This window comes from Plectrocnemia conspersa, unplaced genomic scaffold (genome assembly GCF_051122295.1).
Source record: "Plectrocnemia conspersa isolate PC_06_02 unplaced genomic scaffold, ASM5112229v1 ptg000004l, whole genome shotgun sequence".
Lineage (NCBI taxonomy): Eukaryota > Metazoa > Arthropoda > Insecta > Trichoptera > Polycentropodidae > Plectrocnemia > Plectrocnemia conspersa.
Window position 1 is genome coordinate 17,479,450 of NW_028277168.1, and position 16,806 is coordinate 17,496,255.

At 32.2% G+C, this 16,806-nt stretch overlaps 1 protein-coding gene and 1 long non-coding RNA gene across 4 annotated transcripts in view; both read left to right on the forward strand.

The window, feature by feature from the left end:
* The first annotated feature begins 1,501 nt into the window (after positions 1-1,501).
* Cip4 (formin-binding protein 1-like Cip4) overlaps positions 1,502-16,806 on the forward strand; it is a 37,912-nt gene continuing 22,607 nt past the window's right edge. For all 3 annotated transcript variants that reach the window (XM_088184223.1, XM_088184224.1, XM_088184225.1), the window contains exon 1: positions 1,502-1,620. In XM_088184223.1, the coding sequence (XP_088040349.1) occupies positions 1,597-1,620 (24 nt within the window). In that variant the 5' untranslated portion in view covers positions 1,502-1,596. The remainder of the gene's footprint in view (positions 1,621-16,806) is intronic.
* On the forward strand, positions 8,699-15,312 carry LOC148236088 (uncharacterized). The gene is made up of 2 exons (XR_015809290.1): positions 8,699-9,940; positions 10,250-15,312. It is a non-coding gene; the product is annotated as an uncharacterized LOC148236088 (long non-coding RNA).

Here is a 16,806-nt window from a genome sequence, read left to right on the forward strand (position 1 = left end):
GGTTGTTGTTGAAGGTTGTCATATTTCTTTATATATAAAAATAATAAATAATAAAACTTGATAGCAAGATACGATGTTACATTTAACTATATATAATTATATGTATAATTTATAATATATACATATTCTTCTTCTTCTTCCACGGTGCTACAACCGGTGATTGGTTTTGGCCTTTCCATCTAATTTCTTGTAGGGCTTCTAGATATATCTTGAGTTTTAGTATTTCTTCCGCTATTTTTTGCATTTTCCTGGTTGTAATATTGCACATTCCAGCTTCCAAAATTGAAGTCCAATTGCTTATCTAGATTTCGATCGTCTAGAATCTAGATCATTATGAATCGGGGCGGATTTATTATTTCTTTGTGATTTTTTCATAACTATTTGGATTTATCCACGTTGGTTGGTTTGCTCCATGATAGAAACCCTCCTCCTTTATCCGGGCTTGGGACCGGCAAGAGTGCAACATATCTACACTCCAGGCGGAATATGTAATATATATTACACACACACACACACACACACACACACACACACACACACATATATATATATATATATATATATATATATATGTATATATATATATGTATATATATATATATGTATATATATATATATATATATATATATATATATATATATATATATATATATATATATATATATACAATAAATAATAAACTTTTCGACCATCGTGACGTATTGGGGTAACCTGTTAGGTCACGATGGTATTAATTTAATGTAAATAAATAAACATATTACAAATAAATTATAAAATAATAGAACAAGTAAAATAAAATGATTCTACGACAAGGAATCGTTTTTGTTATTATTATTATTATTTAATATTTACTAAGAGTTAATATTGATATTTTATTAATTATATCTTATTTATATTTATTAATAAGTATTTAATAGTAATTATTATTATTTAATTATTACAAACAATAAAAACCAATCACAAAAACAGTTGACAATATTAAAACAGTCGAAATAACGTATAAATATATTCACAAGTATTTACAAATCACAATTATCATTGAAATATTGATGACATAATTTAATTTCGATTCATAAATTAAAGTATAAAAAACTAATTTCCGCGATGCGTTTGTGCTAACCCTAAAAGTGGCCTAAAGAAGCACGATCGAAACCGCGCGCGAAATACAAACGACTAAAATTAAGGCGTGACTTTATAATTATATATACCACTGTTTCATCGCAAATTCTACAAATAAAATCACTGAAATCGTTTACTAGGAACTCAAACTGATTTTTAAAACATATATTGCCAACTTTTACTTTTCCGTTTCTTTAAAAAACGAAGGTTTTAAAGAGCGCATCATATCATGCGCTTGGCGTTGAAAGGATTAACAAAAACTGTAATAATTAATTTTTTTTATTCCGAATTATTATGGCCAAAATTAAAAAGTTGGGGGTGGCGAGCAGGCGGCCAGTGTCGAGCGGTAGCGGCGACGTTGTTGGCAAACCTGTCGATTGCAGTCGAGCGGCCATGTTGCCGCTGGTCGGAGGTGTCGCGTGAGTGCGTTCGCGCGTTTCGATCGTGACGAAAGGAGCGTCTACGGAGCCGCCACCATGAGTTGGGGCACGGAGCTCTGGGTGAGTGTCGGGGGCGCTCCACCACCGCCTCTGCTGCATATTTATTCGGAGACCTTCCCGTCCGCGCGGCCTCCGCCACTTCTCCACTTCTCCGCCTCTTCGCGACGATGACGAAATCGCTACGACGCCTGTCTTCGCACACATTCCTCCGACACCTTACGATCGATTCCTCACCCGCCCGTCCAAAACGGCCGAATCTTCCGCGACGCGTAAACAAAATTTAGACATGGACGAAAATCCAACTTTTATGGCCTAACATTTTGTGCGTGAGATTTGACGTTTCGCTTGTTTGGTTGTTTACCCGTTTTCGCGACATTTTCGTGCACGAGATCGACAAGAGCGCGAGGAATGCGCGATCAATTATTATTATTCGGCGACGCGAGAAACCTGTCCGCTTCGGTCCGAACCGAGAACCTGCTCGGCCGCGGCCGCACTCCATCCACACTCCAAACGAGAGATGCAATGCATTTCTTGCAATAATTTCACTGCGTACTGCTTACTGCTTACTGCGTGCTTGTTTCATTCTTTCGATCCGCGACCTTGAAAACCATCAACAATACCAATAAGATGCTTTTCATATAAACCTATTGTAAGTTCATACGTCAAAAATGACGTAACAACTCCAATTAGAATCGAATCGATTGTTGTGATTATTAACTAGTGTTCAAATAGTCGTCGTTAAGTATCAAATGTGTGAAATTCAGCACCGCTATTGTATATGTTTTACTGTTATGAGATACCAATGGCGAAATAATATTTATTTTATTTAGATGATTCAAAGCAATATTTTCTTAAATATATAATATGAATCACAATCGATCAAATAATGTAGTCGTAGTAAAATTATAAAAAATATTTTAAATATATGTTTGATCGTAATATTAAATAATATCTTTGTGTAGTAAACATATAATATAACTACAAAAATTTGCAATCCGACATATATAAAAAATATAGCTTATTTATAAAATTACCAGGTAGTAAATGCACTACAAAAAAGAAAAACGCGAATTATATATAATAATGCGACGATATCTCGAATTGAAATTTGTAAACAGCTGATCGAAGTGTTGTCTGAGATTTATTGTCTGCTCAACTTCGTTTTATTTTATAATTTAATTTTGCAGTGTTCTAAAAATTTAAATGAAAATAACTTTAATAAAATGGAAGAAAAAAAATATTTTTCTTTAGTCTTAGTTTTAGAAAAAGAAAAAAATGTTTTTTTTTTCTGCAAAAGTAAATCCTTTTTTTGTTATATTATGTCGTACTACTACATCATAATTTTTACTTTTTCAATTTTTTTTAACATAATTTTAAAGAAAATTTTTTTAAATTACATCTAAAATAGATATAGAAAATATCATACAAAATAAATTTGCACTGGTCCTGTATTAAATTAAGTTATATAACATGTTTCTCTAGGAATTTTTTTATGGAAATTTGCCATTGAAATTTTTAGTTATCTTGTTTTCAAAACGCGTTTTATTCCATATATAAATTATTTTGACTATGGATGGTTTTTATGTTTCTTTGTGATGCGAAAAAGCTGCATTAAATTATTTCAGAAGTTGCAATCTTCTGCAATACTACTCATTAACCTACACTAAAAAATAATAAATTAGTCCATAATTTTACACATAAATCAGATTTTCGCATATTTACGCATATTACAACAATAATTATATTTCACCCTTTGATTGCCGAAATTTGATATATTGGCGATTGTTCGAATATAAACGAATACTGCTCACACGGTACGTCACTAATACGGTTTAAGGAAAGTTATTTAATTTCAATATTAATAGGACACAAAGTGAAAAAAATTCAATTGATTGAAGTAATATAATATAAAATATTAATAGATATCCATAAACTAATTTTTAAATAATTTTATCCGGTTCTACAAAAAAATAACTTCAGGTTAAATAATAATGTAGCAATTAGGCATTTTTATTTAAAAATTTAAAGCATATGAATAATATAAAAATCGAAAGCATATGATTTGTTAAACATATCAATGAATGGTAAAAGATATAAACATAATTATATAATAGCTGATCGCTTAAAAATATATAAAAGAAAATTAATGCAATATATTTTATTATTATTATTATTATATAGGGAATATGATTTTTTGACTCCCGCCTTAATAAATAATTAATAACCACTCTGAAAAATGATTCAGCGCAGTCCTTATATTTCTTACGCGCATATCGTTCTATTTGCAATGTTCAATACGTAATTAAATAAATAATTTTCCCAAATTTATAAATAAACAACAGCAAAAATAATTTTAAAATTAATAAATCTTCATATACTATTTTTTAAATAAATTTATTATTTCCTCAATAATATATTCTATTCACGACAAAATTAATATAATTCGCATTCAATTGAAGGCCAAAAGTATTTGTAAACATGAACAAACATTTTCAACAAATTTATACAAAATAATAAATACATGTTTTTGTGTATTTAAAATTTGTACGCAATGAACGTGTATTGAAAGTAAATAACTTTCCTTAAAAAACTTACGTTTTCTTAAATCTTGTAAGTTTTCGTGTGAGCAATATTCGTATGAGCAAGTTGCTTTGTGATCAATGTTCGTGTAAGCAATATTCCGTTCATTATGTAAATGATATGCAGGCTTTCGTTTAGTACTTTCACAATAAACATTATTCAAAGGGGCATATTGTAATGTTTTACACGGCTCAAAAATATTAGACATGAGAGAAAATATTCAACGAATGTAAATTAGTAGTAGTAAATTTAGGTATTCGATCTAAAGAATCAGATCGAATACCTAAGGAAGAAGCAAAGAAATAACGAAAAATCAACAATAGCACCAGCTGAATTATATCAATTTAATATTTTTATGGATTGTATATATTATCAGTAATTTTACTACAGGATTTAATGCAGCAAAATAAACAAATACTACATTCAGTTTCATGTGGTTATTCCTGAAAAAAAATCTAGAAAAAACTCCCGAAAATATTTTTTTAAATATGCATTTCAGTATAATCAATGTATTTACATACTTTATTTATTTACATCTGAATGTGTATTTCATATGAATGTGTATTTTTTTCGGTAAGGTTTATATTTTCATTAGTAGATATATGTTTCTACTAGCGAAAATATAATTTAACTGATTTGTTGCTCTAAAATGTCTCAATTTGATGTTCAAACCCAAACCTAACCTAATGAAGGGTCTAAATCTAATTATGGTTTTAGAACTTTTATCAGGTCAAGTCTAAAATACAAATTAAGTCAATTCATCTCTCAGAATAAGTACAGACAGACATCGCATCTCACATATTGCTCTATAATTTGTCTGCATTTCGATATTACACTATGTTTTAAAAATATGATAGCTATCCTTACCGATATTACTATTACCCGAGGGATCGCCTGGGGCGCTAGATCTGTGGGGCGCCGTGATATCAAATAAAGATGCAATATTCACTTGAAATTATCAAACAATATTGTTAAAGAATATAATCTGATATTAGTTTTTTTGTGGTACACCCTATGCACTATGTACTTTTTAGATTATTTCACTTGTTAAAAATCGCGTCGGTAACGAGCGTTTCCACTGCGACGTCATGATTTTATTGCTTTTGACGTGAATTTTGACACTTCTGAGAAGGGATAATTGTTTTTTTACGCTCTCCTGTTGGGTTTAGGTGTACTTTATTCGATTCTCAGTCGTAATATTAAAAATTCTTACTATAAACGCTTGATAATCGAGCGTTTTCGCTGCGATGGCACGATTTTATTGCTTTTGCCCTTGGTGGGAAATTCACTATATGGCAACACTGAGCAGCAAAGAAAACACGACTAATTATCTATTAAATGACAGGCATAGAATTATTTACTTATTATCAAATAAAATTAATTATAAATCTATTTTTTAACTTGTTCTGTTTTGTCACAGTTCTGATTCGTCCGGTTACCAAACTTATATATGCATTTTATATTTAGGTCAAAAACTTGTACTGAATTATTATATTTATTTTTCATTTTTTTATGATACATTCCAATGCAACTTATATAAAAAATCTCGACTGAGATTATAGATTTATCTGGAAGGTAATATCCTCCGCACCTTGTAACCTACAGGCAAGGTGCTCGGGGTTGCAGGTAGCGCGCCATTTATTTCATTATATGAAATCCTTTTGTGTTCATAACCCAAAACTTACCATATAAATAATCGACCTAGGTTCGCTTTCGGTTAAACCTTTAAATAGTGTATTTTTTTCATTCAAGATGCGTTTTGTAATCTCCATTACTATAATCATCAGAAAGTAAATATAAATATGCACCAATTTATATTTTTATCATACTTTTTTATGTATCAGTGAATTTTTTACCTGTGTCTGTTTATTGATATGTCGGAAAGTTCTCGACGATTAGATAAGATAAATACATGATTGCTAATTGCATTATCTATATGTAAACTTCGACTACACAGTATTTTTATATTCGATACTTTGTTTTAGTCTCAGTAACATACCATTTTAATCATACGGTTATAACTTAGTTACGAACCTGTTTTATTAATCAATACTGATTATTCGGGTCTAATCGTTCAACGCAACCCCTTAATTGATTTAATCAATTATTGCCCTTCTTCGAAGGGATGAAATTTGTAAGCTCGTCATTGATTCATTCTAACTTGTGTTAAAAAATATATATATGATTCGTATTACCATTTTGGAGCAATGTTCTCGACTGTGCCGTTCTTATACGGTCTGTAACACGCGAAAACAGTCGTAATGTTTCGATGTTACCCACCACACGTCGCACTTGACCAAAACGAGGAATCGAGGTTTCGTGTTGTGGGTGCAGCGGAATTCGTCTACTCCCCAAACTGGGCTACGACTGCCCCCGAGGCGGCCATGAGAAAGCGGTTGCCGATTTGTCTCGAATTTTGCGAGCCGCCCGTTGGATTTTTGAGACGAAAACTATATCCATATACCAGTTTCTTGGGCACGCGGGATTCGACGGTAGTCAATAGCTCTGGACGTATAATTTTCGACGAAGACGACCGTTTTGTCTAATTTTCTACTAAATAAGAAATACTGCTATATCGCTGTAAATAATCTAATTATCCCAAATGATGTTTAGAATATCTAAAAGTTTAATCTGTCACGATCTATATAATTATATCATATGCTGTCTTAATAAATCACTATAATTTCAGATCAAATACCGATATATTTATTAAACTCGCTTATTTGTTTCGCATAACTGAAATATTTGTGGTTTTCGTATTTAATCTATATTTTTTTTTTCAAAGTAAGAGCTCACATTATCGATGTTGTAAGGTGTAGTTTTCACTTTTTAAAGTTGTGGAAAGTATCATTGCTAAATTGCCGAAATGTCATAATATTTTCTTAGTATTGTGCGTTTTATTTATGGCATGCACAGTAAATTGGCATTGCTTTAGTATGAGCTGTAAGCAGGAATAAGTTATGTTTATTGCCATTGTCAATCCAAAGTTGTTGTCGGTTTTGCGATGAAAGTTTTTTGTGTGAAAAAATCTTTCTTCAGCAGCCGGTACAATTTCGTGGGACCGCAATAACTCATCTATGTACGTCGGTTGATTTTTAGGTCGTCAAAGCTTTCTTCTTCGTTCAACAGTGTGTCGACATATTCGTGCTGCTCGATAATCGATGACAAAATGCGCGTCGATCGGAATGCACCGAAAAAACCTAAATGGTTCGTCACAATATTTACACAGTCTACGAACAACCTTTAATACGGCGTAACATTCTATGAAAAATTGTGATAACGTTTCTAATCGTACGTTCAGGGAATTGATTATAGCGTTAAGGATCCAAGAGAGAGACCTATTGCGAGTACTTTGCCATGACCTCGATTCAAAATCATTAACGAATTGCATTCCTTAATAAGTTACATATTGAGCGAACTTGCGTATTTGCTTACTAGGGATTTGGATGATTTTATAATTTTATTGTATGGATTAGAACTGTATTGTATACATTTTATCCAATTGGTGTGCATTTAAAAATAGCTTGTTCGTAAAGTGTGTCTCATTTTAGAGGAATTTGTTAGTCTTATGCCGTACCGACTACCATACATTCAACAACCACAAACGTAAAAGATATACCTATTCGTGGCGAACGTTCTTATCGACTCTTTCTCATCGTTGTTTCGGACATTAGTGATTTATAGGCGATGTAGTATATGAAAATGTTTTGAGTTGTGGGTCACGAAACGCGTATTTTTTCACAGTACATATCTTATAATTACAATCGCTTTCTTTATTGATTTGCGTATTTGTTTTTGATAGCAAAAAACCCATAACGCAGACACGTGCGTTATGGGATTTTTTTGCGGATCTTCGCGCAATTTTTATGGGTCAGTGACGCACCGGACTTGCCCTTAGTCATCGGCAGCTTTTTCCGACCGCGGCCTCAGCGCCGGAAGAATGGGAGCGGGAATCTCAATTATTTTTAACTTTCCTTATTGCGGCGAGTTCGACGAGTGCCTTCCCATCTCCGCCGCCTCGCTTTTATATCAATCGCATCATCGCGTGCAATATCTCCGATAGAGACGGATGTTTTGCCATTTGGATCGTTGCAACGCCTCATGAACTGTTGATATCTAGTGCCAAGAACGTATAGCGAGACGCTAGTTTGATTTATCACAGACTGCCGTTGAAACCCTTGAACCTTTTGCTGCTGGTCCCAAAACTTACGAACATAACAATTTAAATGAACACAAATTCATTATAAAACCAAAATACTTATCTTAGGGTCTTAGAGTGCAACTGAGCATTATTTGCAATAATATATAATAGGTAGATACTTTTTGGCTTAAATTGTTCATGACTCAACCCTTTTGTATGTTTGAATTATTTCCGTTTTTTATAAAAACATATTGTCAAGTTACATATATTCTGCTAATCAACAGTATTTTTAAATATTTATATTATATTTAATAAATAATTTTAACCTCTTACAGCATAGATTTTTCTTTCGCTGCGAAAAATATATGTTATAAGATGTGTTATGAAATATTGATAAAAAATAATAAATAAGACTACTATTAAAAAAATATTGACAAAAATATATTAGGCCATATATGACACGCATGCATTAGTAACTATAATATTTATCAATCCTTGTGGCACTCTACATACAAAAAAAAATACAAATTAATTGAAAAATGAAAACATTAAATCTAGAATAAATGTAAAAATAAGAATAACACTTAAATGTATGATTTTTACAAATTCAAAAATAAAAATGATGGGAAAAATAATTTAAAAAATATATAGGTTTATTTGTGGATTATATTTATAGTAAATGGCTTGTTGTAGATGTACAACATCATTCAAAACGCGAACAAAATATATTGAAATTAGAAACATACAAAAAAAAATACAAGTAAAAGTTGTTAATGTGGAAATCAATAAAAACAATTTCTATCTTTGCTTATGCAAAGATGCCTTTCCATTTGACAAATCTTATAAACAATTTTCCACTGTAATTAAATTTAATATAGTTTTGTTTAAATTTTGTCCACTCCGGCAAATGGTTGACCCCATCTTCTACAATTTCTTTCAAAATAATATTTAACTTTCTTGCACGTTCACGGAGTCAATGGAATTAAAATTAATGATCTCTTTCTTGTCAACAATTCTGCAACCAATAGTTTAAAATTTAAAAGTGATATGTAATATATGTACAGTTTTACTTCTAATGTGTATTATATTATACCATATCATTGAATGTAATAGATTAACTCCACATATAAACTTATTATAAACTAATACAGAAATAGGGCATCGAATTGTATTAAATAAGTTATTATTTATAATAAACCTTTCTGCAGTACCCATTGGTTCTTGAACTCATTCTCAGTAGTAAATAATATTAAAAAATCATAAAATTTCAAGACTTGTTATTTCTGTTGGGAGTGTTTCTGATCCCTACAATTCTATCTATTTTATGTTATTATTTTCGTTCCTTTGTATTTTTTACTTATAGTGTTTTTCGTTTTAATTCTGATTCCGATGTTTCATTTATTATTATGTGTGAGGTACAATTTTTTTATTGCTCTGCGAAAAATACTAAATTCAGCATCATCTGACAAATACTCATCTTCGCTTGTATCGGATATGTTAAAAAACATTTGTGTCAATAAAAATTGTTAGATCCATTTTATCCAAAATAACGAGTACTGTATTTATAGCACTCAATTCATGGAATGCCAGATAAGACATTATCATCGTAACATTTACTGCACGTAGTGCCATATTTGTCCATATAAAGAAACCTCGATTGTAAAATTCAGGGCTGTGGAGTCGTTAAAAAAAACCACGACTCCGACTCCGATTCCGATATTTACCAACAACACGACTCCACTCCGACTCCGACTCCGACTCAAAAAAGTTTAATTTTATCAGGTATTTTTGGTGTTTTTCTACGCGTTTAATATTCATACGCTATACACATTCATTATTACACAATTAAAAATTAATAAATTTCATAATTTAAAAAAATGCTCGGAGTCGCTCATTTTTCACGACTCCGACTCCAACTCCGGCCAAAACTCCACGACTCCAACTCCGACTCCGACTCCGACTCCACAGCCCTGGTAAAATTAATCAGTATATTCTCAAATTTACTTTTTTACCAATATTCAATGATTCTCGGTATATTTTTTTTAAAGCGTGTGTCGTACACAATAAACTATAAAATTAAATAACCATCAAAGGTTATCGGAGTTATGTTACCATATATGTCATAATTAGTGTTTCTTCTCGAAGATTCCTGAAAAAAGTGTCAAATCGAGAATTCTCATTTCTTCTAAAATTTTATAAATATTTTTTTATTATGTAAAATTAAATTTGTATGAATATTTTTAAAAGGTTTACAACCACTGCCCTTTTTATAACGCTGCATAAGTAAAGGTGGGTTCATGACTAATATCTATACTTTTTGGAAAGTTTTAATAGGGGTCTGGGAATGACAAAAAATTGTTTACAAGTTTTAACACTCAGCTCGCCTTATTTTTGCTTAAGTAATAAAAGAAGACACTGATAAAAAAGTGTTCGTGGCAAATGCTTAAAAATATGCATTCTATTTCGGAAGATCGAAAGTATTTGAATGACCAACAATTTTTACTTAAACCGGCCGGCGGTTTTATCTTTGTTTTGGTGATCTAAGAACCCAAGCATGAGAATCGGCAGAATGCAAAAATATTTTTCTTTTTCGATTATCCAAAAATGATTTTTTTGTATTGTTTTTGTAAAGTAGCAACAGCTGTTATTGACAATTGTCTCACTATTATTATTGACAGTCGAATTGGCCTTATTTTTTTTGTTAAAAAAATCGGAAAATATCTATTCTGAGCTAAGCTCGAAAATTCCGTGGAAAATTAAAGAGAAATCATATAATCGAAGACAACAGACTTTGATGTTATTAATTAAATATTTGCAAAATCCACAAAACGAAAGGATTTTTTCTACGTATGTATGTGTTTTTAAATGGATATTTTGCGAATAATATGTAATAGTGTATCTGCAATACTGTATTACATACATTGATATACTGTATTAAATATATTTTTTCATTCCTCAAAGTCGAAAATTCTCATTTCTCGAGAAATGAAAATCATCGAGAAATTAGAATGTCTGGTTACAATGCAGTAAGACAAAATAATCAGAAAAAATATATTTTTTAAATTAACTTGTGAGGTCATATATGGTCACCTCTTGTTTGCACTGGTTGATCTATTAACGACATCCTCTTTTTCATCTTAATATATTTATAAATGGAGCGATTAGTGTATCACGATAATAACATTTATTAACAGTTCTGATGCATATTTTAAATCCTGGTCATAAGCGTTCGAGTTTTGTAATAAAATTCCATTTAGGCACGAGTCGTGTGTAACGAAATCTTAAAATATGTAGTTAATTAAATTTTAGAGATTATTTATTAGTACGCGTGATTGATTTATTATACACAATGAAAATTATGAAATCATTTTAATTTAAGAAAAAAAGATAAGTGCAATCAGCCGGATCAGCGATAGTGGCGTAATAACGATTACGATCGATAATCTGTTTATTGAGATGAAAAAATCTTACTTTTATGACTGTCGATGAGTATAATAATAAAAGTTCCCGTTTCTTAGTTGTTGTTTTATGAATTATAATACAACAAATCAACTCGACTAAGATCCGCAAATTATAGCATTGATCCTGATCTTGAATACATTAAAAATGTACGCTAATAGATCGACATTTCTAACATACGCGGTTCCGTTCATCGATCATCTTCTCATCGTTCGAAAAATATGACGCGAGCTCCTAAACTCGTAGCAGTTTGTTATCGTCTATCCTCGACGAAACGCAGATGGCGGGCCAGCTCATAGCACACTACTATTATGGCTTGTCGAACTTTTTTTTCGCGGGCGCCCGTCGCAATGCACTAGAAAAGAATTCTAATTATTCGTATGTATATAAAAAAAAAACACTGCGGGCCGAATTGATTGCGCGCGCGCCCCGAAATCCGCGCTTTTTTGCGCGCACGAAACGTCCGTTCAGTTTGTTGCACCGCGCAAAAATAGAAGATCGCACAGCACATGTACTGGCGCTTTATAAATAGACTTTCGGTACGCGCAATAACCAGGATTGCCATAATTTGGCGCGATATTAGGGACCACTAGTTTGCGTTGCCTCAATTTTGTATGAAAGTAGCACAACGGGGACCGGCGTGGTGGTTGTTAGATAACGCAAAATTTGTATTGTTTGTAAAGAAATTTGCACAATTCGATTATGTTTCTGCGACAGGATTTTTCAATTTCCTATTACAAATAAGAGAATCCCGTCGCCAAATTAGATTGTCGCTGGCGTGTGTCTGACATCCGATTCAACCGCAGTATCTGGCGATTCCGCTGGAAAAACCTTATCTTCCGGTAGGCGAATCTGGCGGAAGTTCCGGAAGAGTGCCGGGCAACGATCGCTCGCAGACAATTAAAAATATATGTAATAACATCAGTCGGACGAGAGAGTGTGTCGCGGAACAATCGAGTTAGAAAATGTAAAAATGGCAATCGCGAATGAAATATTGCATGATGAAATATTCATATCCGTAATATAGATAGATTGGCAAATCTTTGAGATGGCGATGTTATTCATGTTATAGGATAATTATTACTGTCATATCCTTTTTATTACCTCTAATCTATGTCCGGAAGGATGAGTCAGTATGAAGCTATCGCTGTCGTCAATATTCGTTAGTAGGAAAGAGATGACAAACTTGGGACACTCCCTTCGATATGCTTTACAAGTCAATATGTGTATAACTATTGATATTACCATCTTAGCTTCCATTTTTTTAAATACTGTAAAAGATGATCCAACTTCAGTTACCAAACTTAAAAAAAAAGTTGAAGGATATCTTCGGATATTTTTTTATCGAATATTTTTGATGTATTTCAATAATTATAAAAAAAATATCAATTAAATGGACACATCTGGACCTTCTGTAGCAGTCGATCTTTTCGATGACTTTTTCGTACATTTCGGACGGTATCTTAGCGAATGTTGGTTTTTATGCCCTTCAATGTTCGGGTTGGTCGGCGTAGACACGACAAGCATAACCCCAAAAAAATCTAGCGGCGTTAGATCGCATTATCTTGACGGCCAATTAACTGTCACCAAAACGTGAAATAATGCAACCTGAAAATTAGCACAGTGTGGCAGGTTGCGACGTCTTGTTGAAACCACATTATGGTTCTCTATCTAATACTCAAATATTTGATTATTCGTTTTTTATTTGTTTCAAGACGCAAAGATTTTATTTTAATCAGTTCAATAATTCTATTGTGCTTAATTTATATGCAAATCTGCATAAAACAAACACCGATCTTTATGTATATTAAATTTGTTCGAAACATCATAAGCTATTGTATATAAATTCTATAAACTTTTATATTTAAAATGTTCCATCAATTTTGCTGAATTAATTTAATCGGAGCTAACCTTAATTATGGTGATTTAAAAAACTGAAATGACGTCCCTGATCAAAAAGTATGTAATAAGAAATTAAGCATTTCTTTTTTGACACCCACTGATATTTTATAAAATTAAAAAAGTTAAATAATTATTTAGAGACAATTGATTGTCTTTTGCACTAATTGGTTAAATAAATTAATATCGGTAAAAAGCGAGAAAAAAATTACGATTATATTCGAATATTTCATCCTATTTTTATTCAATGTTCGAATAGTGAAAACTACGAATAATTAAGAATCCTAAACCACATGTCTTCCACATCAATATTTTCGATTTCGTGCCAAAAATAATCGGTTATCATGCGCCTATCTCATTGGGTATTACAGTTCGACCTTGATCGTTTTCAAAAAAGTAAGGCTCAATGACGCCGCCTGACCCAATGCGCACCAAACTGTCACTTTTTGGGCATGTAATGTTCTCGTGAATCACATGAAGCAATTTCGCTTATTAACATACTCTGAAAGATGGAAATGTGCCTCATTAAAAAGAAGATTTTCTTTGAAAAATCACCCAATTTGCGTAAATTTTTCGTTGTTCATGGTCTCTGGATTGAATTATCTAAATTTTTAATAGCGATCCATTTCGTAAAGGTGTTGTTACGAACTAACATTTGATACTTTGAACTCGCGTGATTATTGACAGCTGCCAATATAGAAAACTCGACTTGTATCAACCTATATAACCTTTTTATACAATTTAGATTTCAATATTGTTGAGTTGTAGCAATGTAAAACATTTCTTTATTATGTATGTAAAGCGATTAACTCGCCATTTCAATTTCATACAAAAAACCCCGCTTAACTATGTATTTACTGTAGCTCTTTAAAGATTTAATATCATATTAACTGAAATTGTCATATTTCGAGATCATCCCGTTACCATATGCCGGTCTTCCTTCGCATATTCAACGATCTCTAACTTAGCTTCCATAGTTTTGCCGCTGATATTTGGCATTGAAGTGGTCTCGAGCTGTTTTTTTAATTTTTTATTTTATCAATACGCAATTTACAGTTTGACGCTTACTGATTTTACCATTGCGAATATAAAAATCAATCATTTAAAAATTGGATTCCAAACATTTATTATTAAAAAAGTCGCAGTGTATAATGTGCTATAGATTTGGTTAGTTGCCCTTAAATGCTAATGACATTTTAAGTAACCACTCTATCGGTAGATTGAGTATGATTATTGCTCCAGATTATTTTTGTAAAAATCGATCAGTTACATCCAGCTTCATAGTTTTTCAGACGTATTGTCTACAAATAATCAGTTAAATTCGAATGATTATCAAATGACCATGCAGCGAGAAAATGCAAGCTATTTTACTAAAAAATTGTTATTTTCTTTAAATATGATTCGCAGCGATTTTTAAAAATGTATTACAATATTGAGATTTAATTGATTGCGAAGCGTATATTTATTTTCTTTAAAAATGTGGATGTGAATTTGTTTGTACAGTGCAAAATTTTGAGAAATTCATAAACAGCTATTTCAATAAAATAAAATATTGATATACGTTTGGCTAGCGTTTCGCAACTGTAATCCATTATTTTTTTATCAAATAATTTCTTAAAATAAATATAGGGCATTTGCGGTAATTAAAATGAAGTGGACTGTATACAAAAAAATGTATTATAATTTAGGTTGAATGCCAACGCTGCGTTCCGCATTCTCTGCATTATTTCTGTAAAACAATTCCCTAGATTTTGAGTTGTTAAAAATCCCAGAATCAATAAAGATCCATGAATAATCTTCCGCTTCTGAAAATAACGCGCCACCTACGTACTTCCGATTTGAATCACCGTCCAGTAAAAGTATACTATTTACTAATGAAGAGTTGATAAATAACTTTCCAATACCCAATTGCCACCGTACAACCTGCTTCGAACATTTATGCTAATGAAAAGGATCCGGATCGCTGGTAATCGTCATCGTCGATGTGAATCGGATGGGTACTCTGCATTTGTTGATAAACAAACCATAAACTGACGTTTAGGTGCATCCATTCTACAGAGAAACTTTTTCTTATGAATGAATCGCTATCCAATACATACAATATTTTAAATTATTCTTGTGACGCATGTGATGCGTCACGATTGTAAATAGCACTCGATTATCGTCGTTGTTAAACGATGATAAATTTATAACCAAGCACATTCTGTTCAATATTTTTTTGTTCTGGAGAATATCGATAAACTGCGCAGATCTTAAATTTTATTTCTTACTACTTTCGTATTTTTCCTTAATCAAGTTATATAATTTATTATAAAAGCGCTCTCTGATTGCGTTTGCAAAAAAAAAATTCCCAAAGAAATACGTTAGTAATATTATTTGTTACATGAGCAGTTATTAAATAGTTATTTTATGTAACACGCCTACATCGGTGTCTTCGCATCTCATTCCGTCGATTGTGTAGCAGTTTACCTGTTCATTTTTCTTTCCCACTTTCTTATTCGCACAAAACCATGATGCGTTTCATAATGTCGGTTTAAATTTTCGACAAATGATATCATTACACTCTGACTCATGCAAATGATTAGTCAAGTGTCGACACACTGCAATGCAGTGTCGTGATTGATGCACTCGTTAACTTCATCTCGCGGCTTCAAATTGTTTTGCAGAATTGAGCACTTGAATCTCGTGCATTGTTGCAGCAATCGGCACAATACGCTATCGAGGCGCTCGTTTTGTTAGTCATTGTTGTAAAACGCAGTTGAGCGAAGTGCCCCTTAAGAACAAACAACACAGGAACTTGTAGTTTGTGCAAATTCTTCTCGTGTATGCGTAGAAACCATTCGATTAGTGGCGGCGTACATTTCGTACCGTTAGAAAACGTTTAAAATATTCGGTTAGTTATACGTTATACGCACGGACTTGCGTATATCTATCTGTATAACGGATTTGCTTGCGTTGTTACACTGCTCGCTACTTTCTTATCATTGGGCATAGTGGAATCGCATGTCCGCATCGTGGACACGTCAGGTGTGTACGCACACCTCGATGATTACTATGCAGTTATTAAACGAGAATCGCATTGTCTTCGCGTCTGGCTATAGGTGATACTCGTAGGAATTTTCACATGCGTCATTCTTTCGGACGAGCATTCCGTTTCGTCACACTTT